At 38.0% G+C, this 24,401-nt stretch overlaps 1 protein-coding gene across 2 annotated transcripts in view; it reads right to left on the bottom strand.

Moving 5' to 3' along the window:
• The window catches only part of map4k1 (mitogen-activated protein kinase kinase kinase kinase 1), a 73,483-nt gene extending 49,347 nt beyond the window's left edge, over positions 1-24,136 (bottom strand). For both annotated transcript variants that reach the window (XM_015386992.1, XM_015386993.1), the window contains exon 1: positions 23,901-24,136. In XM_015386992.1, coding sequence (XP_015242478.1) covers positions 23,901-24,026 — 126 coding nt within the window. In that variant the 5' untranslated portion in view covers positions 24,027-24,136. The remainder of the gene's footprint in view (positions 1-23,900) is intronic.
• Between the last annotated feature and the right edge of the window lie 265 nt (positions 24,137-24,401).

Below are 24,401 nucleotides of genomic sequence, written 5' to 3'. Positions count from 1 at the left end.
AACATTTTTCCAATTTAAAATCTAAAGTGCTCTTTGAAATATAGAACAACAAGCTTTCAGTTTGGTATATAGACAATTTGCTGATTCAAATATCTTATAAAACACCTTAACTGACCGTTTTTTGATTTTGTTTTTGTTTTTTCTTTTTTTCTGTCTTAATGAGAGCAGTGGGCTTTATGCTGCCCTGCAAGGCTTTAAACCTGGGTTTGAATGGAGACAAAGCCATTCTAAAGCACATATCATTTTGAGCCTGGATCCATATTCATTTTTTATTCTGTTCATGGTGGAGAATCCTGCTTCACAGCAGAAGGTTGAGCCAAACGTACTCTAAATGTGCAGGGTCATCTTTTAGCACGCCATTTCAATTTTTTTTCACCAGTTCACCACAGTTCTTCTTCCAGTAGTCCACACTTTTTCTCATCGTCTTCTCCTTCTTTCCCATCGCCCGGCTTGCCACAGGTTTGTCTGCGGTGTCTAAAAGTGGCTAGCGGCAACAGCCTAGACTGACAGCTCATTGGCTAATTTGTATCACGTGCAGCCTGGTCCCGGAGGGCTTTACCGTACAAACAGGCACTGTTAACACACACTGTTGTTGGACAACATGGCGTAATTTATAAATGTTCTAAATCAGGTTGAGCCCGGATTAGCGAGCCACCTCTGTGCTAGTGTATAGGAAGGGTTGAAAATGACTTAAATTCAGTGGAAGTCCATGGTAGTCAACACAGTGTCCTCACTTCATATAGTAAGACAAGGAGGTTTGTGTGAGAGAGTGAATTTTGTGTGAATGTGAAGATGCTGGAAGTTAACCTATACCTGATGCTGATCTGTTTTTTCTAGGAAGGTTTAGTCATACTTTAGCAGACTGCAGGTATTGGTGCAAAGTTTTGTTGATTCTTGCACAATAACTCTGATTAAGTGAGCCACAAGCAGCCTTCAAAGAAGCTAAATATCTTCTGGGAAGCCTCGAGAAGAACCTCTTCAGCTGTAGGATTTAGAGGCTTAAAGCTAACTAGAGATCATGAAGGTAACAACAATGGAAAATGTGTTGAAATAAAGAAGTCTTGGTCTCAATCAAACCAAAGAGGTCAACGAAGGGAAAGAAAAACAGTAAACAGGCAAACAAGCAAACACACAGAAGGTAAATGTCACAGCGGAAGCTGTGGACCTTCCACCAAACGTTTCCACCCCGCAGGCTGTTAACCACCCTCTTCAGTCATGTCAGCTCAGGCTGGGGGAGGGGGTTCCTTCTCCTGGAACACTAAGAGGCTCTGATTTTTCTACTTGAGCTGGTTAAACAATTCAGATCTTTACAATCCCCTTTAACAAAGGAGATAGAAATAAGGAAGTGAATCCTGCCTACTTCCTTTCACTACGAATCCTAAAGATGTGACCTGCTCAAACACAAAGGTCACAGGGTGAAAGTTCTGAAACGTCTTAAAACCTTACACATCAAGCATCAAAATATAAAAAGGATCTGGTCCTTTCTAGGCTCTAAAATGTCACAGGTTTATAGAAACACAATCTGATCTGTCATCTGTTCAACAAACCTGAGGCCTAAACAGAAAAGCTGTGTGTGAAAAACTATGTGCACGCTGAGATCAAACATCTTAGAGAATCACTACTAGCAGCAGGCAAGATCCTTCATTCACCTTGCTGTGGAGGAGTGTTTACTTTTTAGTTCTCTCAGGTGTGCAAGCGTCTGTCTCAGTTCTTTTCAGCTCCAAGACTGCATTCTGGGTCACTGTAGATCTGCAGTGTTTGGCATCGTTGTTCTGTTGATGATCCAACCAGGATCAAGCTTCAGATGTTGGAGAATTTGCCCCAAATTTGACAGAGGAGTTCATGACTGACTTGGCAACAGCAAGGTAGACCAAATGCCAACTCATCACACCTCCACCACCATGCCTGAAAGTTGATATCACTAATTGTGCAGATATGTTGGCTTTTTTTTTTTTAGGATTGGTTCAACAATGTCTGCTTTTGCCTCATCTGTCTAATGGAGCTTGTTCTAGTAGTTAATCATGAGTTGTGCTGTCATATTCTATTTAGAGAGATGTTGCTCTGTGCTTCAACCCTTTCTGTCTGCTTAGTCGGCAGGATTTCACTGCTCACTGAGTCTGAGATGGAGCTCATAGGTTTTTTTGTAATTACTACGAACATTGCACAATCCAACCTAAAACTGCTGGGATTATTTACAGCAACAGTTTTTCCACTTGTTTGATGGACTATGAAGCATTTAGAATTGGTCCCTTAATGGCCTTTTTAAATTGTTAGAATTAAGCGATCCTATAAGATCTTTCTATGATACACTATGACATGTGGATTTAATTAACTTTAGTAAACCATAAAGTTTGACATGTGCACATTGTAAAATAACTTAATTCAGTTACAACATACAGCTATAAGCAACTTTTTTAGCTTGCATCTTACAGTTGTGCTACCAGAGACAAGAACAGGGAATATGTGCTTTGTTTCCTACTTCTTGATTAAATAAAAATATCTTTAAATCTAGATCTAACAGGCTAAGTTCAGTGTTTATCGTATAACATTTAGCATTGGATGAAATCAGCTAATGAACAACATGTAACAACACTTGCTTTCTATGTTTAAACTTTGTAAAACATCATTACGTCCAATAAATTATGCCAGGGATACTCGCTTTGCATGAACATAGGGATCACATGACTGGTGCAGTGATCTGACCCTCTTAAGGTAGCTATAGGCACTGAATATTGATCTGAAAGATTATGCGATATATCTCTAGCTAAGCTAATACTTGGCTCGAAAGTCGTGTAGCTTTAAATACCTTGATATTTAGAGCTTTCAGAAAAACTAAGAAAATAGCTGCTTTGGAAAATGCATTTTTTATTTTAAAAAATCAGATATTTCCACAGTTAAAGGCAAAATCGTAAAGCTATTTATTTTCTGATATTATATAGTCAGACATTTGAAAAAAAAAAAAAATCCCAGATGTTTCAGGAAAAAAAAGAGGTTTGTTGAGATTATATATCAGTTATCTCTGATAACAATGCCAGAAATACTTAAAGAATTCCTGAAGTGTAAACAGTAAATTCAGACTGGCCTTTGACACTTACTGGGGAGCTTATCCACTGAAAAAAGCAGGAGCAACTGCATAATAACTCTGACTTGATGCAGCGTTGTTGAAGCTTCTTACTTGCTGTCTAAAGGTTTCCTTTCTGAGGTGTTCGCTGTAAATTTGCAACTGGGTTCTGTATGTAGTGGAAATGTGCAGCTTTTTGTTTTTGTTTTATTCTTTATTTTCAAAGTAAAATAAACAAAAACAACAATGCCAAGGTCATGTCTCTGATGTACACCAGTATATTTACATAAAATGCAATCAGTTTACATCGAATTAAAATGAAATATTCCCTTAAAGTCGTGATGAACTCAATCCACGTACTCCATTTCGCTTTAAATTTGCCTTGTTTTAATCTGATATTAAATGTTATTCTTTCTTGCCTTAAGATATCATATATTATAACAAACCACAATTTTTTATTGTTGTTATCTTGGGACTGAGCCATTTCCTAGTAACCGCTTTCCTTGCTGCCGCATTGTACAACTTACAAAATCTTTTTTAAGTTTACTCTTCAAGATATGTTAATTCTGAAAAATTTTGAGTATCTGTCACTATCAGGTATTGGTTACCGGTTATGTTTGTTCGCAACATTTCTGGTCCTTCCTCACAGTGCATTGTACCACAGATTTATTCACATACTATTGATTGAATTGATGGGGAACAATATTTGAATTTCCAAAGTCATTGCTGATGTCTTTGTGCTCTAGCATTCTGTTAATGGAGACCTGTAAAGTCAAGAGAAGCAAACGTCTAAAACTGATGATTTTCCTGCATTTATAGAGATTACAGCAGCGATATTATACTATTCAGGTGCAGTTAATTAACTTTTCCTCTCACTTCCTGTCAGGACAGCAAAGGCGAACAGTTTTTTACATTTCCAGTTGTCCATTTACCTTCATCTTTAAAGGTAAATGTAAGAACTATAAACTTTGGGGAATCTGTTATAAGTCTGGAACCTGGTATAAAACTGTTCACTTTAATTATCACCTAATACATAGAACTATAGAGCAGAAAGAATGTGTTCCTCTTACCCACTTTTCTCTCTTACATTTTGCTACTGTTTATAAAACCACACACCCAACTCTCGACCACATCTATCTGTTATCGTCCAGGTTTAGCCCTATTTTGAATATCAATGAACCCTCAAAGTCTTCAAAACCTCCTGATTCTCATATTCAGCGGTTGCTTGAAGTTATATCTTTCTAAAAAGGAATAAATATACAAGCTTCATTTGTAATGTGAATGATTATAATGAAGGTTTAGCATTATTTGGGTTAGCATTTTAACTTAATACAGAGACTCCATGTTCCATTTCTGTGATGCAGCATTGTTATTTTTCAACCGTCAGCCTTCAGTTTAGGGGAAGCATGTAGTGACTAGCATGTTTGACCTTCCACAATGAACCAGACTGCAACTCCATCTCCCATCAGACATCACAACACAGGTCATAGACTGTGGAATGCACAGCCCAATGCAAAGAGAGAAACCCTGCTTGCAGAGGCAGCGATAGTACTCTGCAGGAACCGCTGGGTTAAGCTGGAAACTTATTGACCAGTTTTGTTGGCTAGTGCAAACTTTAGGTTATGTAGCTCTGGTGTTTGACCAGAGCTCGTATATTAATCCTCTGGGTAACATGACCCATCCAGCGATAGATAGAGCATAATTATGCACCAAATGTTGTATATTGACTTGAAAAATCCTTTAATATATTTCAAATTAAGCTAATGCTTGGGTGAAAGGTTACACAGTGTTGCTTAAACATTTTATTAGTGCTTAAACAAGTCCAGGTCCACAATGGGTTTGTAGATTATTGTGAATCGAGGGGGAAAAAACATGATTTCAATTATGATTTTTAATAAATATCCAATATAAAACAAGAAAATGTGGATGGCGTGCAAGCACCTATTTGAATTGCAACAGTGCTGCACTGTAACCCCTAAATAAAATCCCACATTAAATACAAAACCTGCATCTTTATATTTAACTAAATTAGCCACTCATGCTTCTGAGTCGCTGCTGCAAACTAAAAGTGACCTTTGATCCTGTTGAAACAACAATTTTTTTTCTGGCTTCCTCAGTTTAACATTTAGATTGGGGTGAGACTAGATTTAGGTTTTTCATTTGCAACTCCTCTCCTTAAAATAGAGTGAAACATTTTTTAGATTATCTATGAAGTTTCTGTTAGAGGGATAGAGACGAGTAGAGTGACACTGTTGTTTCTGATCCCTCCAGTCCTGGATTGTTACTCGACATTTTAATTAGACACATCATCAAGATCAGCTTTGAAAAGTTATAACTTTTCTACATTTTGCACAATGAAATTGTTTCCCATACTTCATCTGTAGTTGGTGAAAATTTGAGATTAAAATATAGCAGTGACGACAACAGGATGTTTTAGAAGTTGGTTTTAGAAGTTGGTTTGGCTGCCAAACATGTCAAAGCTGTAGCTAAGCTTCAAGCTATATTTAACTCTTAAGTTAAACCAATCTGAACACAATAGGGCCATAAAAGAGGGTTTTAAAGATGCCTGAAATAGAGAGAACCTAGCTCATCTTCCTCTATATATAATATAATAAAACATATGTATGCCTTTTGGGCAAAGTAAGTTTAAAAGAATGGAGTAATGATGAACACCAGACATTGGCATGTATTGCGTTTTCCTGCTATTAAGTCCTTATTAAAATAGTTTCTCAGTTTATTTAGTGTTGAAAAAAATGGAGATCTTTTGTATTTTGTAATCATTCCAAGACTAATTTCCCAAGAGCTTTGATATTCAACGTGAGGATGTTATCTGCTCTTTTGATAAAGGAGAAGAACGGTCATACACTAGATGTTGATCCACTGAGGATTGTAAATCTGTTTGGTGGGTCCTGGGAGCAGACAACTCATTGTGCCAAAGTATGTTTGCTTTTGAGCATGTGATCAGTGAATAAAAGGGATACATTTATGTATTCCTTTGTCCAACTTGAGGTCCATCTGTATAGAGATACTGTACAGACTATGCTTGAACTCTTGGCTGCAAGTAAAAAAAAAAGACCCGTTTCTCTTTTAGCAAGGCTAATTTTGGAATTGCACTGACATTTATGATTGTTAAATAATCATTATTTGCTAAATGAATGAATAATAGTTGTCCTTTACCAGCTTCTCTCAATAGTTTGAGGGAACTTTAAGCTCATTCCTCCGATCAGAACTGGTTTAACTGGGCTAGGTCTCTCAAGGGCTGGTTATACTCCCGCAGCAGTGTGTCGCAGTGAGCTTGAGACAAATATTTTTGATTTACGCTCAATTTTTAAAGTGTGGTCTGCACTAAGTTATTCCACACCACAATGCAAGAGGGACAATCATGAGCTAACTGTGGGTCTAGATATAGCTGAGTTTGTGTGACGACGGAGGTACATGAGGGCGAAAAAGAGCGGGGTTCCAGGTGGAAAAAGGGTCCCAGCGTTCTCGCGCACATAGCTCTTCTAGCTGGTCCATTTTAATCAGTCGTTTTCCACAATGGTTGTCATACAAACAAAACAAGCCGGTAAGGTACCAAACAGGAAATACGGATAGTGTAAAATGGATGTAGATTTGACCAATCAGAGGCCTCCTGTCAGCCGCACTGTCACCGGCACCAGAGAGGCCGCAGAAGGGGCGGGGGCATATCTGCTTTAACTTCGACACACACGCAGACGACCTGGTTTCTGAGTATAAACCAGCCTTTAGTTGCCATGTACACACACACCCACACACACCTTTTTTAGTTCTGCCCACATATTCTCTACTGTATTGAGATTAGGGATTCATGGTGGCCTCTAAAAACAGAATCTGTTGTCCCTAAGCCACTTTGTAGAGAGTTTGGTGGTATGCTATTTGGACAACCAAGCTTTCCTAATTGACCATTCAGCATGTGCTGACATAGGATATTGGAAAACAACATTTTCTAACCCTCTTCAGCCTGCATCTTAACATGAAATGGCTTTGTTATGGGGTCGACTCACACATTTCACATCTAAACGCATTAATGTCTGTGACCCATCGCCTTCCTAGCTGGACATTCCCATTCTTTAATACCCATCTATAAATGCTTGAATAGACAAATGTGGCACCTTTGTAAACAAGCAAGATTACACAAGATTTTTGGAGCTCCAAATTTCTCTTCCAAATTTCTTGTTTGCTTGTTCTTAAGCTGTTTCCTTTCTTATATGTTTATAGGTATTCCCACAAAATAAAATCTATATAAAACTATATAGATTAAGGTGTGCTGCACTCACACACAATGCTTACACACAATGTGTAAGCATTTGGTTTCACCTCCAGTCTGAGGAGTGACATGGCTGTTCTTTCTCTTTGCTGTGGGGTCAAAGAAACAGCATCTTCTACCATATGGCAGAAGATTAACCCGCCCAAAGGAAACCTTAAAGCATCTGCCTTTGAAAGGTTTCTGAGAAGTAGAGTAAGACCCCAACAGCTCTGGTTCCCCTGTCTCACAACGCATTACATGCTTCCTGTAAGTCACACTGCACTTACTGTATCAAGATGTGATGCATCTTCTTAGGATGCACTCAAAAGTGTGCTAAAGATGCGGGGGGTGAGGGGGTTAGGGTTTCACTTGTTTTGGCGTCCTGAGGAAGTGCTTCCTCTGCTGAGGTTTCTTATGTAAAACAAAACCTTGCAGGTTTCTGCCTCCCTCACTCCTCAGCTATTATAATCAATTCCAGTTTCTCATCCTAATTATCAGCTTTATCTTGCAGCTGATGCCTCTGTATCATCCAGAGCAAAGTGTTGAGAATCAGTTCTAATCCTAATGACCAAGAAAGTTTAACCTTTAAAACATGTTTTTTTTTCTGGAGAATAGGAAATGCTCATGGGTATTCTACTTTGTTTTGTTTGAAACTTTTGCATCATATCAACCCTAATCCACATCAATGAAGAGTCTTGTGAAAATTCCAAATCTTAAGGTCATTACAAAAACAACAAATAAGTCAACAAATTCTTTACACTCAACTCAGAGAAAGTCACGTTCACTCTAGCTTAAGTCACACCAGCACATGAAAACCCACCAGCAATACAATGGCAGGGGAGGAGGGTTCATATTTCCTCATATTTTTGCCCTCTGATTCTCAAACTATCTATAACAAAACTAATCATATTACAGATTTCTGCATCTGAAATAAAAAGAATTTCTGACTACGTAAAGAAGAGGGAAAAATCTCCCCTTCTCCAAGTCAACAACACCAATCCAAATCCTGACCAAACCAATGACTTAGACACACCGTGATAAAAAAAACAAGTTTGCCCAGACATTGTATTAAGAAAAAGTAGCGAGAGCTTTTAAGATGGATCTATGGGAATAAAAATGATGTAACTGTTAATACATCCCCATCCAAGTGTACCAAATGCCAGGAAGAGAGGATGGTACATAAGGAGAGAGCATTTGATCATAAAAAGTACAGCAAAGGGAGAGCCCAAATCTGAAAACAAAACAAAAAATATCCCATATGGATAAATCGGGTAGGAAAGAGGTACATTAAAATACATTTGAACACTAAAGTAGCAACAGAAACCCTGACTCTACCCGATAACCTAATTTCTGCTTGCACAACCAGCAATACATCCGGATCACAATCAAGGTATACTAATCTTAATTGTGTAAAAGGTTAACAACAACTTTTCTAAGAGAATAAATGTATTTAAATTCTTTTTGTTGTAATATTTGTGTGTACCTGATCTGTCCCGGTGTTTCAATCCCTGACCTATTTCCAGAAGCGCATTTTTCTGATTTGGATTTGTAAATAAATTCAGTAATTTTTTGGGTTTAATGTTTGCTTTTCATTGTACCTGTATATTAAATAGTGCGTGATTGAAAGAACGACACATCTCGGCAGTGGCGGACACATTTTCCTGCTGTTACTGTACCTGCCTGCTCTGTCCTTGCTTTTTGCTGTGTCTTGCCTTTCTGAGTCCTCTCTTCATTTTACTTGCATCAAATAATGGATCTGGTCAGCTTGTTTCTCAATGCAACTGATCAAATTTTCTCAACCTGAAGACAGGGTAAAGACCCTTTATTTTCAGAGGAGACATACTTCGTGGGTCACACCCTAGACTCCTGGAAGGCTTGGAGGATGGTGTGTTTTACGATGCCGTCAGTCAAGGACATGGAAGACATATACGTGTTTGGATGTATGACACTCTGATTTCTTCTATTTGGATTTGGAGCATACCTGATGTATCTACAATTATAGAGCATGCCGGCAGCAATTTGGACGATGATTAGGCTGCCTGCTGCAGTTGTTCACAAAGGCTGTGAACGAATAGGACTGTGAGCTATGCTGTAAGCTAGATGTGATGGTACGCAAGCTGGCTGCGGTTTTTGAACTCAGAAGTGAGATGGGATAATATATCTCCGATGTGCACGCTCGCTTCAAGGTGGAAAAGCCCAACAAATTCAGCATATTGGAATCGCCATGTGGAGCCCAGCGACAATGACTTCAAGACTGACAAAAAAAATGTGTGCAGCTTGGTCTCAAAACAAAAGTTTATTTTGGATTTTGGCCTCCCCCTTATCAAAACTCCCCTGGATGCTAGGGCAGAAGGGCCCAGAACTGAAAAAAAGAAGAAAGAAAAAGTAGCAGATCTATTGCTGCAAATTTTTAGCTGGAACAAACACACAGGAACAGCAGCAGCAATCTAAAATCTCCCCAAATAAAACCATTACATGCTACTAAAGACTGCAACAGTAAAGTGTCAAAGTGGGAGCATGGGTTTAAAGGCATTTAAGAGTTGGATAAAATTAAATGCTGAAATGGTAGAAAGCAAAATGCAAGTGCAGAAAATCTGCTCTATCTATGTTAAAATCGTGCTGGTGGTTTTTGCTGCTTTTGTTTAGGCTGTTTCTTGTGTTTCTTTCTTTTTTTTTTAACTAAAAGGAAACTAAAAAAAACTTAAATAATCTGTTTTTCAGCTGAATTAAAAAAAGGCCATTAAGCATGAGGTAAAGTTTTACTATTCTCTTAAGAATTTCTTATTTAAACCAAAAAGAGCACCAAACACAAACTCAGGCAAACGGCACAGATGCCAGTATTGGTTGAAGGTGGCATTTGACTGAAATTTGTTTGAGGTTTTCAGCATCAAAAGTTGACTCTCTTCCTCTTTTTGGGTTAAAGATAAATCCAAACCAACCAAAAATCAAGCTCAACTCATCGTTAAGACATACATGCACATATGTACACACACACATGCACACGCACACAAACACACACCAACACAACACACCAGACCGCATTGTTTCAACAGAAACCTGACACGGTTATTATGTCTCTGCAGGCAGATTTTCTTGTGTGCTTTTCTCCTGTATCTCACTTCTTCATTTTGCTGCTGAGGTCGTGCATACACCAGGTGCAGCCTGCAGCCTGTGCGGGGCTCTAAGCCTGAAACTACAGAGGTGCAGCTTGTTATAGAGCAGCTTTGTAGCACAAGCCACATCAGATAAGGAAAGTCAGAGTTTTTACTGTAAGAGAAGGAAGATCCTGACATGGCAAGATGTAGAGTCTATATTCTTTGAAATCTGAGTCAGTGCCCAAAACAGAGAAGATTAGGCTGTGATCCAGTTGGACTCATGATTCATAGAAGAAGCAGCCAGTAAAAGCAGTCTTGATAAACCTGAATTTGACAGAATGCAATCTATTAAAACAGGAACCAGACGCTACTATTATAACCTTAAGTCTATTAATTTAGCAGCTCCAGATTAATTTCAAAGGAATACAAACATGCTTATGTATTTCCAAATCTAATTCTAATTGTGGGTTTTTCGTTGAAGGTTAATGTCAGCTAACTCCGCCCATTGTTAAGAGTTAGTCAAATTTTAGATACTTCAAACCCATCTCTACTCTCTTTGACCATCTTGTTGGGTCTCCCTTAGAGCCTTTAGCTATTTTGTTTTGTTTTGTTTGTTTTGCTTTTGTTTTTTCTTAATTCTTAACTGTCAGAGATTGTGAAAGAAAACCATAATGACGTGCATAAAACTGTACTAAGCGCAGATGGCCCCAGTGGGGTTTAACATCTTGGGGTTTTACAGGTTTGGGGTCAGCTTATGGCTAAGCAAAGCTCATATTTTAGTTGCTCATGCATTGCATTAGCTGTAAAAGAGCTCCGCTTTGCAGAGCCTGCATTTTGCCTGCTTGCAGACAAAGGAGCTGTCAGAGACTAAAGGTGATAAAGTCCCACAACTCCATGATATGCAACAAAACTTGCTGTTAATATGTTGTCAAGAAAAAGGTCCTTTGTTCATTAGCCCAAGACTAAGGAGCCAGGTCAAATACAGAGTTATTTAAGCATGTGAGAACAGTGGAGAGAAACAACTTCCTCTAAACAAGAAGAAAGTGCAGTGGCAATCAGAGGCTGAAAGTAGGAAGGAAAGAGTGCAAGCTAAAAGCAGTGAATTGTTGCAGACCGACAATGGAGGTGCAAAGATACCAGATATCTTCACAAAGTGTGAAGATATCCAAAATATTGTTTCCTTCTGTGTGCAACACAGTCAACTCTGGTTTTACGTCTGCTGATGAGAAAACTCAGCTACAAAACAAACAAACAAACAACAATGTTCACCTTCAACATTAAACAAAGGGCATTCGAGGGAAAGTCCTAGAATTATAACAAAATAGATATTGTAACAACCTGGGATTCATGAAGTTGAACGAAGCAAACATTTTAACCCCAAAACAGCGAGCCTGTTGAGTCTGTTGGACTGCTGAAACAACTTCTTAGCATCTAACAACCTGTGGTGACGTTGCAGGGTTCTTCTTTGAAATAAAACAAAAAAGTATAAACATCTACAGTTAGACGGACAATATGTACAATGTCTTTACTAGGGATCAATAAGGCGAAAAAAAATTTGCATCCATTTAAAGTATTTAATGTAAAGTATTTAAAGTATTACATATAATTCAGTTTCCATGTTCAAACCCCACGGCTAAGGCCCTTGGCTGCAAAGTGCCTCCCAGATGCATCACAGTAGTAGCACACTGCTCCCTAAAGTGATAGTTTTATTCCCAACGAGGAATTTCATTGGAATAATGGAAAGTTTTAATGACAAATAAAAAATGTTATCTATTCGTTTACCTTTAATAAAGAACTAATGTGAATAAACTTTTGTCTGTCTATGCATGTTTTCCTGCTATTGCAACTTAACTCAGTAATGGGGCTGTCCCCATGTAGCTAAAATTCAAACAGCTGAAATTAGCTTATGCAGGATGCAGGGGCGGATTTACCATTAGGCAACACTAGGCAGTTGCCAAGGGCTCCAAGTTCCTGGGGGCCTCATAAAACTCCTTTTACATGTATGGTTAATAAAGCTATTAAATATTTGTGCACATTAATTATGTTTTTGATAAAAACACTTTCAGTGTCCACCACATTGGATCAGTCCATTTGTTCAGAAAGGTCCAAACAAACAGCGGAAGGAGCAGTGTTGCAACTTGGCACTTTTTTTCGCTACATTTAGCTACTTTTCAGACCCCTCTAGTGCTTTTATTCCAAAAAAGCGCTTAGTGCCAAATCTAGCAACTTTTTTTCTGTTTCTGGAGACTTTGGATAAAAACATATAAAAGCATTGAACTCTGCTCTCCAGAGCAAGTAGATTTGTAACGTTGCCTCCTGCTCTCCCCTATCTTGTCTGCTGTTATGATTCATGCAGCTATTATTTCATTTAAATGAAAAATTGAGAACAGATAAGCAGATCATGGCTTGTCTAGAGTGAAAAGGAGGACTGTGTTATTGACTTGTTCTGTTGCCTTTTTGGAAACACTGGAAGGAGTGATCAGGTAATTTAGAACTGGCTTAGTGATCGGAATATCTTTGATTCCTTTGGAGACGGTTTTAAAAAGTCGGCTGAGCACATTGCCAATATGAAAAGAAAAAGGGACAAAAGGAAACATAGAGAGGAAAACAACAAGAAAAGGGATAAGAAGAGATGGAGTAAAGGTAGAACAAATCATGTATGTCTATTCTATTCAAATTTCTGTATCTGTACAATGGGTCTTCTCAATTCAGAGGGCCCCATGCCTGTCTTTGCATAGGGCCCCAAATGTCCTAAATCAGCCCTTGAGAGGATGTTTGTTACTTTAATGTTAATAAGAGAGGATCATTACTGACCTATTTAAACTGTACCTGTATTAGCATGTCCAGTACAAAGGTTTAATATTCTTCCACCTTTCCTATTAATTTGCCTTGTCAGTATAATGCCACCAAACAACAGTTTGGCAATGGTCTTGTTGGCTAAAGGGAGTCAAAAAAAAATAATTATCCTAGATGTACCTATTATGTTAGCCAATTTTAAACACTAAAGAGTAGCTCGCTGCTTTGATTCCCAGCAATGACTGTTCAATAGACAATGGGCTGAGTCAAGCTTGTTTTAATTCTGACACAAATGCATTTTTTCATACTGAAATGTTGAAATTTGGAGTCAAGTCACATGAACTGGACTGGAGTCACACTTGAATGATTATTTCTGTAACTTTAGGCATGACTTGAAAAAAAAAGAGACATTTAAAATAACTTGGACTTTTACTCCAGAGACTTGGGACAACTGATTGTTGATTGCATGTCAAGCCTTTTTTGAAAGCTCTGTCAGATTTGACTAATTATTACTAAATCATATTTTCTGTTGGTCAAACTGTTATCTTAATCAACAGAAATTCTTGCACAGAACCTAAAAATAGCTTGTTTACTTGATGTAATCAACTAGGCCTTCGTTAGATACACAGCTTTTCCTCAACTGGTGTTAAATCGGGAATGTCAAACCGGTTCCAGAAAGGGCCATGTGGCTGCATGTTTTCTTTCCAACCAAGCAATAGCAGACCAGACTCCATTCATCTCATCATGTGAGTCCAGTCTTAACATGATGACTTGATGAGAAGAATAGAGTCCAGTGTGGTATTTTACTTGGTTGGAAAGAAAACCTGCAGCCACACAGCCCTTTCTGGAACTAATTTGACATCCCTGTATTAAACGACCATTGATTTGATAAAAATATGGCCTGGCGGTAAACACTTAAACTTGAATCTTTCCAAGTGACTCATTCTTATATATCCAACCTATTAGTCTTTTATAGTATCTTGAGAGGACGCAAATGACTAGCATAGAAAAAGTTGGATTCAGTCTATAAAAACAGGTTTCTTGCTGTCGATACAGCGGTTAACCTATTGAGTTTAGTCACTGTTAAATACCTACATATTTTACAGCTAAAGTTGTGAGACTTACTAGCAAATATCAAAGGCATCCCTGTTTAAATTTATGCAAAAAACAGCCAAAGAAAATCCAAAAGAAAATCCAAATATAAACACTTTAGACCCTTAGAAACCCTGGAACAGTATTAATAATCAGATTATCAGACAGGAACATCTGAAGAAGCGATGGATTACTTGAGAGGTCTGGATAGTTTCTGTGAATCACAGGTAAAGGTTATCTTAATACAAGCATGGTGCTGTTATTATTCAGTGGGAAGCTAAGGGTAAAAAAAGGTGATGAAGATATCATGTCTTAGAATATAAATATAAAAGGATTACATGTTCAAATGTTAACCCACTTACAGGATATGACCATATTTAAGTGCTGCTGAAAAGGGTTTAAGGTGCTGAGATGAACTACTTTATCAGAAACACAGACTCTGTGGTTTGTGTTCACCATCTAACTCAAGCGTAAGGAAACCAACAAAAGGGACGAAATGACCCCATTTAGCTGAAAAGCTTTATTAAAACCATTTTCCACCAAGTTTAAACTTCTTTAACATGAATTTTTCATATGCGTTTGTGTGAGTCCTCCCTCTGATCAGAGGGATTGTTCTTGTGTGTTATTTCCTCATTAGCGTGTTGTAGATATTAGGAGCTGGAGGGCGACCACTCCTTTGCTGGTGGAGTCAAGCTTCCTAGTTTATTTTTCATATTTCTATTAACTGCATTTCTCAGGGAGAGATGTCTCTCCTTGTTCCTTATCAGCTCATCCAGCGTTCTCTCTGTCCCTCACTAAAGCTTCCAAATAAAAATTCTCCCAGCCATCAGTGCCAGATTATATGAGCCGTAGGTGACAGCTCTCTAGCTTAACCAGTGTGTTTATTCTGATTGCCAGATCATAACTAGATTCTCTCCTTGACTTCTTGGCTCGGACTGAACTTTATAACCAGGTTAGTGACTCACATGCTCACTATCGTCCCAGTCAGAGTTACATGGTATCTAACCTGTGTTTCTCGCTCTGCTCTGCAGAGATTCCAGCCATCTAGTCCTGACTGCTGAGCCGCAGATCTCTGTGCAGTCAATAAACGTTTTTTATAAATCACTTCTGTCTTCCTGAATTCTGGGTCCAACGTTCTGAGTCTTAACAGTTTCTTCCTGTTAAAGGGAGTTTTTCCTCTCTCCTGTCACCGCATGCATGTGCTGTATAATGGAATTGCTGCAGAATCAACAAAAAATTGCATGCTAATATCTACTGTCAACACATGCTTGTAAGATGGTTTTCCTTGGATAGAAACTTTTTATCAATCAGACTGGATGATCTTATTGAATTGTCTTTTCAAGTGCCTAGAGATGACATGTGTTGTGAATTGGGTCTATAGAAATAAACTGAATTGAACTGGCTTGATTTGAATATAATGCAGATAGTAGTATTCATGATATACTAAAATACCCAAAATAGAATTTGTATGCGACTGTATAAACCACGTGACGCATTTACTGTAAATAAACTGGATGACGCTGATGGGGCACATACCAGAAACTCCTGCTCCCCCAGTCAGTGAGCAGGAATGTAACTTCCTAACACATAACGAAGAAGTGTCCTGAGCCTGTTTATCTAAAGCACTCAACCAATATGTAATTTACTAAATAAGCTCATAGATATTTTTTCTTCTGTTACGCACCAACAGTTTCCAGTAGCTTTCGTATATAAAGATGCGTTGAATATATTTTTTTATAAATATATATTTATCTTTAATTTCTTTCTGAAATAAAAACATAAAACATCCCTATTGCAGCCTTAATGGTTATTATATATATAGAAAAGCCAATATGCTAATGTGAAAGAGCTGGTTTCTCTCAACTCCTGATGATGCAGAAGTGTTGCATCTCCATTGTGACATAAGCTGCATGGTGTGAAACTACACACTCGATAGAAAACACATTGCAGTTCCTTTGTGCATCACATAAGTTCATGGGAACCTATTTGATTCTTGTGAACGACGGCCAAAGAGGCAAATCTCCCTCTGCAGAACAGAAGAATAAGGTCATCTAATCTGTTTGAGAGGAAGTCTGTTCGCTCTACACTGGACTAGTTTTGCATCTGTTTTGTTAAAGTCTGTTTATTTGCAGAACACGGAGTAAAACAATCTGCTATTTATTAAGGTGTAAGATTTAGGCTGAAATACATTTAGCAAAAAAAATAAAAAATTACATGCCCAAATAGATGAGGCTAAATTTCTGGAGGCAACACTGGCTCAGTGGTTAAAGAGGATCTATACATAAATTTTAAAGCTGTAATGTGTAATTTTTAGCGACATCTAATGGTCAGACTACAGCGTCATGAACACCTCCCCCCCCGGTCATTCTGGGCGCACGCTCCTCTGATCCTGAGCGGTCCTCTGTCTATCTCCAGCAGTTAGCCTCTACAGGCTATCCCTGGCCTGCCATCGTCTCTTCCTGCTCTGTCTACCTGGCGGCTCCTTCGATGTTACGCCATCCTCCTCACAGTAACCACTCTAACCATGTCGGACCTCTCTCCACCTGGCCGACTAATCCGATCCTCATGTCGTCCTGTTTCGATCCTCAGTGGTTAGTCTCTAGTTAGCCAAGGCCAGCTGTAGTCTCTTCCAGGCCATCAGCGCTGTTTCCCAGCAGGCCTCTCTGAGCTATCGCAGTGCTCCTCGCCTCTCTTCCTGAGCTAGCAGCAGTGAGCTGCCACCTCTGCCACTGTGGTTTCTTAGCTCCGGAGGTTATGGAGCTTCTCAGCTGCTGTTCTCATGCTGATTCCCTGGTGCTCCTCCCTGAGCTCAGGAACGCCGTTTCTCCTTAACCTCTGTTGTCCAGGAGATTCATCCCCCTGTTTTGGTCACTCTGACCATAACATGGACCAAACGAAGGAGAAAGATGTGAATCTGTTGTAGTCATAGTTATAATAACAATGGTGTTAGTCTAGTTTAAATAGATACGTTCATAAATATATTTAGTCTTTGTAGGATTGTATATAAGGTCTATAACTTGCCGCAGTCCCATTTGAGCATAATGGCAATCTCTATATAATCATTAGTTTGTCAGCTCTACGCTGCCGTAGTACAAAAGATGTTGGTCTCCACAAATGCGAACCCACACCTATGTTATTATAGATAACATTTTCTAAGGCAAGGTAAACATGTTTGAGTTCACAGGTGATCATAAATAACACACATATAGATAATATATTACATTTATGTCGGTAAAACCCTGTAGAACCTTGTAATTTAGAACACACTGTCCCCTTAAATAAATTTATTATTCAACTCTATAAAAGACAGCTTGAAATCTTTCTCCTCTTAAACAGCAAAAAAGTATGTAAGTATTTAGACATTGATTCTGCGTTAAATAGTTCTAAAGAGGACACTTTTTTTGCATTCCCTGGATCACCATTACATGGCGTAGCAGTGAAATATGACAATAAAAGCTCTCATTACTTCACTGAAGAATCTGAGTTGTCTAAAACCTAGTAGCTTTTTTAGATTTTTATTTGTTCTTTTTTTTTTTATAAAACCCATCTTTCAAGTTTCACACATTTTGATTTCCAACTGTTTCTCACAGCAGAAGATAAACTAATATTATCAGCCAGCAGATAAACCCACAACCTTTTCCTTTCTTTACAATATCAACAATCGGCCCAGACTGAGCAGTTTCGTCATTTCTTAACAGGCACGTCTTTGAACAGCACAGCCCCACTGCAGCTGCTTTGATGCACTGAGGCACAGTAAACTCTGCCTGTGGTGAAACTTTAGTTAAACCCCCCGTTATATTCAACCAAAGCTAAAGCTGTTACATATAGTAAATCATCCATCTATGCATAGATTTATAAAGTACTAAAAGGTTCCAGAAGTTCTAACCGTGATCCATCTGACTTCACTGTTTTAAATTAACATAGAACAGTGATTTATAAAATGTCTTATAAAAGTTTCTGCACACAGACAACTTTAAAAGGACCGAATGAATTAAGGTGACCAACAACCATAGTTTTAGAAACGGGGCGGGTGACACGCAGTCATTTTTGTGAAGGGCGAAGAAGGGGAGCGGGTTGCTAATGGGTTTTGTGCTGGAGAGGATGCTCCCCAGTCTGACCTGCTGGAATGCTGTTGATCCACCAACAGATGGAGGCCCACACTGTGAGCTCTAGGTGAGCTTCTGGTGGAAGATGATTGCATAGATGGTGTCGAAGACTGAATGCATCATCTTTGGCCTGTTTATCCAGCAAGAAAACTGCAGGGGGATCATTTTCTATGTCAATCATCCACCAATTTTGAGCGCATTTTTGAAATGTCAAAAAAAAAAAAAAAAAGGAAATGCAAATTGGAGCAAATTAACCAGGCAATGCAAAGTGTTAGGCTGTCCTAGGTTTAGGGTTTGGCCTGGCTGTAAAAAACAGGAAGTCAAGTTAGCAATTTAGCACGTACTACAGATTAGTAATGAAGAAAGGTTTTAATTCAATCAGGAAAGTTGTACTTTTTTATGATGTCAGAAAGATTAATACTTTGAAATTTGTATTAGAAAAACATTGAGGGAAACATGTGGGAAGTGTTGGACTAGTGGTTAGAGCAGTGCGCTTATGCTTTGAGAAGTTTGCAAGTATCTGGTTCGATCCCCACAGACTGCGCACTGGTTCCCTGAGCAAGACACTTAACACTGCTCCCCGGGCACCACACAATGGCAGCCCACTGCTCCCCAAGGGGATTGGTTAAATGCAGAGAATTAATTTCCCCATTGTGGGACATAAAGGAATTTACATTGTGGTGTCTCTCAGATTCTTTAACACCAGCTGCTCAATGGAGACCAGACCTCTGAGGTAAAAACAGCAGGATTCATTAAACCTAAACAGGACTATCCTGGTTAAATAGAGGTTAAATAAATAAATAAATAAAAAGTGCTTGTTTTATATGTTGGACTTATTGGGGAGCAGGATCATGGTGGAGCGTTAAAGCAGATAGGAACCAGAGCACCATAGAGCTGTTAGATGTGGGTGAAGCTGTCCCAGATGGTCAGCTCTGGCTGTGAGCAGGGACAAACACCATCCTGTCCAGGAGCTTTCAGGGATTTTTTTAGCCATCATAATAGTGTTAAAAACAGCAAAAAGCAATATTAATTACAATTAAACTAGATTAAAAAAAAGAATAATGACTTTCTTTATCATTGCTAAATGCCTCCAAGATTCTCCATGATATTCAACAACATGCTTGATTTAGGTATGAAAGCAAACTGGTCCATATGAAGAGAAAAATGTCCTTAGGCCATGTTCACATTGAATGCATCCCATGTCCCTTGTACACTTGATGCATGTAGAATCCATACTACTGAACCAACAAGAAGTGTAAACACAAGTGATTTGTGGAAGTAGCATCAGCCTTAGTGAAGTGTAAGTAACTGATCACCATCCTTACTAGAGAAGAGTTGGTTATTTCTGTCTTTACCGTCTGCCTTAGTCTTCATGACGAACATTAACCTGAAATGCAATGTTGTCTCTCCAGACCAAATGCAATCATATTCAGATTAGGCTGGCTGCAGATTTAAAAAAAAACCTTTAAGCGGATATTAAATGTCATGCTTTTGGTTCTGTCTAAGTTTTATCTTTGAGTTTTCATTGGTTTTATTTCCATTTTGTGATATTCAGGTGATTTTTTTAAAATGTATTTGAGTTCTTAGGTATTTCTTGCTTGGCCTATTTTGCCCTCCGGTATCAGTCTCCTTTCCTTAGCTCCTTTCTAGACTCCTCTGTTCACACCTGCTCCCAATCTGCTGATTAGCCTGGTCTCTGTTTCACTCTCCCATATATGCACCTCCTGCTCAGTCACTGTTGCTGGTTTGTTGTCATTTCATCCCCTTCAAGTGAGTTTTCCCCTTTTTTCTGTATTTTTGTGGATTCTGAGGATTTATGTTTTTGGAATTTTGCTTCTGTTGCCCTTTTTGTTGAATTAAATCTTCAAGTAACCACCTTCAGCTTCAGTGTCTGCATTTGGGTCCTGTAGAAAACCTCTACCCATCTTAACATTAAAAATATACATGTTTACTCACATTTCTGAACTAAATATGTGTCATTATTGGTCTGATGTTTTATTGGCTGTAATAAGAAAAATATTTCTATCAATACTTGAAAACATTCATCTGTGTGTTGTTTTACCCATAAACTGTGTTTTTTTTTAGGTGAATTAAGTCAGAGGTATTATTTGAGTGTGTGTTTTTCTGTACTTATCTAGGAGATAATTATCTGCAAGTCAATCTGAAAAGAGTGTCTGATACAAAGACTGCATTTTATCTCAACTACACTGTGCTATTGTATTAAATATAACCAGGAAGGTAAAACAAGATGACAAAAGATTTATTCTCTAAGCCCAAATTTTATATTGTGGATAAGTTCTGTTTGTTTTTGTTTTTTTAAAGTAAAAAGTATATATATATATATATTTTTATAAATAAACACAAATCGGAAAAGGTAAATATGACAATAATGTAGCCGTCTTTTTTTCAGCAAAGACCAACAGCTACCTATGGTCTAACTTTCATTATTAAGACTTAGACTTAGACAGATTTATTTGTCATTTTGTTTACACAAGTGTAAAACGAAAAGAAATTTCTGGCAATTTCATCTTTTTTTAAAGTGCAACCTTGAAAAATTGTAAAGAAATGTATATAAAAATATTATGTAAACATATGACTGTAAATTTACAGTTTTAACATTTTCACTTGTAATATAAAAAAATAAAACATAAATAAATTCTGTCTATAAAATATAGGCCCCATTTATAATAATAAAGTATATCAATGTTACTTTGCAGCCACTATAACTCTACACCACATACCTTCATAGGTTTCAAAGACAATCTCAGTCAAACTCCTACCTACCAGGAGCCAGTAAAACTACTTTCTGGATCATCTACCACAACCTTAAAATAACTATGAACACAGGATCACAAGAATTGCATCCAATAAGTCTGAGTAAACATGTTTAATCTATCAATTATTTAATGTACAATGTAGGTTTATTAGTTTGGTTTATTAAACCCAACCCTTCCTGCGTCCAGGAGTCCTATTTGTTGAGTGTGTGCCTTTAAATTACAAAGAAAAAACGCTAACATACATAAAGCAGATGGTTAAAATAGGGAAACCGTTTTCCCAGATGATTGTGATAATGATGTGAGCTCTGGCTGCAGCAGCTTACTGTTGCCTACTGTCTTAGAGAAAAAGCAACAGAAAATCTGATAAAGTACAAAGCACTGGTGTCCTGCATGTCCTCATGCATCCAACACAGCTCATTAAAATGGCGAGATGAGCTCAGGTGTGGAGCTGCAGAGCCAAAAAATGTCATTGCTTTAAATGTTTCTCGGCTACACAACCAGCCGGATGAATAGAGAAGACAGAAACAATTCAAACAGTAAACTCTGACGCATTCTTTGTTTATATTCCAAATAGCCAGTAGTCTACTGATGAAATATAGCCTGGTGATAAAATACTCATAGTGAGTTTTAAGATTTATTGTCTAATTAAATGTATAAAAATATGCATTTTGTCACCTTTTTGATATTTCAAAACCATTAAAGTCTCTATTTCAAATGTAGTTGTCAGTGGAATATTAGCTTAAACTGTCAAATTTAGTATGTTATCTAAAACAACTAACAAAACCAACATGACTATAAAATCTTTGTAATATTTGTCTTATACAGTTACTTCAATGTCTGCAGCAGAAACCAGGGCCACCCTTAAACGGAACCTACAAAAGGATGGAAAAATGCTTCAGCTCATGTAAATAACGAAACCCAAAGGGTCCTTATGCAAATTTTAGTACATATAAAAATATCTGCAGTTCAGTTTTTTTACAAACCAACTTTGCTCGTCGTTTTTCTTTTTTTAAAAAGCCAACAGACTAAGAACCATTTAACCAACTTACCAGTAGGTGTCCATATAAGGAAATCATAAAACATTTTTTTTCTATATTTACTGACTGTAACCCAAACTTTTAATCTTAAAACATCCTTTTGGTATGTTAGACATTATATGTAAAATAACTAATAGAGAACATGAGCACGAGTAAGCCTTTAAAAAAGGCAGTTTTGTTTTATGATTGAAAGAAAATGAACGCTTCTTTAAACTGCTTCAGACATCCCCCACCCGGTCACGCTCTGCAGACCGCCTGCATCAAGAAGCCGGGATTAAAGAATCAACAACTAACAGTGGTGATTTTGGTTATATCAACACTGATTTCACTTCACATCGACTTTCCAACTTGGCTGTGTAAATCTCCCTGGATTAGTGGGATTAACTGTCTTCTACCGCATCCACAACATGGATCTTTACAATGGCCACACCAAGTGGGAATCCCAGGCCCGACTGGAAGGCAAGTAGAGCGAGAAATCTCTCCATGAATCTTCATTCCAAGGACACATTTTGGTTGAACATCAACAGAAATATCTATTCTAAAGCTAAAACATTTGGTTCCTATTATTGCCGAAGACAAAGCACGGCCTGAACAGTAACAGCAGGCCCAAAGACACTGAAAGATCCATTTAGCAACCGCCTGTAAATCTCCTAATCCCAACATCATCAAGTGTCAGCAAATGTCCAGGACAAATCTGGCATAGATATACTCCAGAACTTCCTGGACTAAAGAGACTGGTGACTATTTCCGCCAAAAGTCCCAGATTTACACACAACTTAAACATTTGCAGCCTCATACTTTAGATTTAGTTGCTTTTATTCTACGTTTAAACAAATTTGCTTTGATACAAAACTTTAAAAATAAAACAATCTTAAAGTTTTTTGTTTTTTTTCTTTTCCCAAAAGACAAAAGAAAATGCCCCATTATCCAGAAATGAGAGCTGCAAATTAGCTTAGCATGGAAATGTATTTCTGGTGAATTCCTGTTATCATAAAAGGTATGTTACAGACAATGTATTTATAAGTGTATGAAAATGTGGGGTTCAACCCCAAAACTAATGAGTAAACAGATGCAGCTGTGCTGTGCTACAACTATAACATGAGGAAGTTTAAGTGTTACTTCAATAAAAACTAAATAATCAAAAATCCCTCCAAAGCAGGGTGAGTTTTAAAGCAGCTTAAGACTTCTTTTCACACATCTGAATGTTTACAATCTGATTCCTAAGAGAAGATGTAATCCTTTCCAGGTATAATACACATTAACTGCAGGATATTTCTTTTTTATTTCTTCATATAAATACTTTCACTTCACATTAGACCACTTCCTCTATCTAGAAGGGAGAGAAGCACTGAACTTGAAATTGTGATAAACCAGTTCAACAACAGTCTTCATAACTCTTCACAAACACAGCGAGGAACTCAATGTGCAGGATTTAAACCTCACACTTTGTTGTTTTGGAGGAGCAGGAACCATAAGCAACAGTAAAAATATGCAGAAGAGATTCTTCGGCTGACTTATGAACACCAAAATTCAACCCCGACAATCATACCTTAACATCTAATTCGATCAAACTGTTTTAGAAAGTTTCTGGGATGTGGATTTTATTTATGATTTTCGTTGCAGCTCAGTTGTGTTTAAGCAGCTTGTAAGAAGCAGAGATGAGGACTCTGACCTTGTAGACTTCTCCGTAAGTTCCTCCTCCAACTCTCAGCAGAATCTCGAAATCATCCTGAGGGTTCTTTGTGGAGATATCCAGAGCTGCCCTTTGATGGAAATCCATTCTAAAGTTTTTTGACATTAATAATCCCCCTTAAGGCATGTCAGTGCAGCACCTCATTCATTCGCTGTCATTCACATCTGAGACTGAGAGGCACTTGGAGGAGATGAGCTGCTGCGTCTGATTCGTCTTTGGCTCAACCGCTGCTGCACACACACCTTCCTGTTTGTTTCTCAGCCTGCCTCAGATCCTCCCTGCTTCTGTCACTCCCTCCCTCCCTCTGCCTATCTCACACCTCCCTCTATTCTCTTAGGCATTTTTGTAGTAATTTGCATAATCCAATGTTGCTTCCTGTTCAGTGGGTGCTTGTGTGTGCCTGTGAGATATAGATATATGAATATATATTTATATAATGGCAGTTAGAGAAAAAAAAGTTTGCAAAGTTCTTTCTGTCTC

This window comes from Cyprinodon variegatus, unplaced genomic scaffold, assembly GCF_000732505.1.
Source record: "Cyprinodon variegatus isolate N-32 unplaced genomic scaffold, C_variegatus-1.0 Scaffold383, whole genome shotgun sequence".
NCBI classification, from domain to species: domain Eukaryota; kingdom Metazoa; phylum Chordata; class Actinopteri; order Cyprinodontiformes; family Cyprinodontidae; genus Cyprinodon; species Cyprinodon variegatus.
This window is presented reverse-complemented; position numbering and strand designations above follow the sequence as displayed.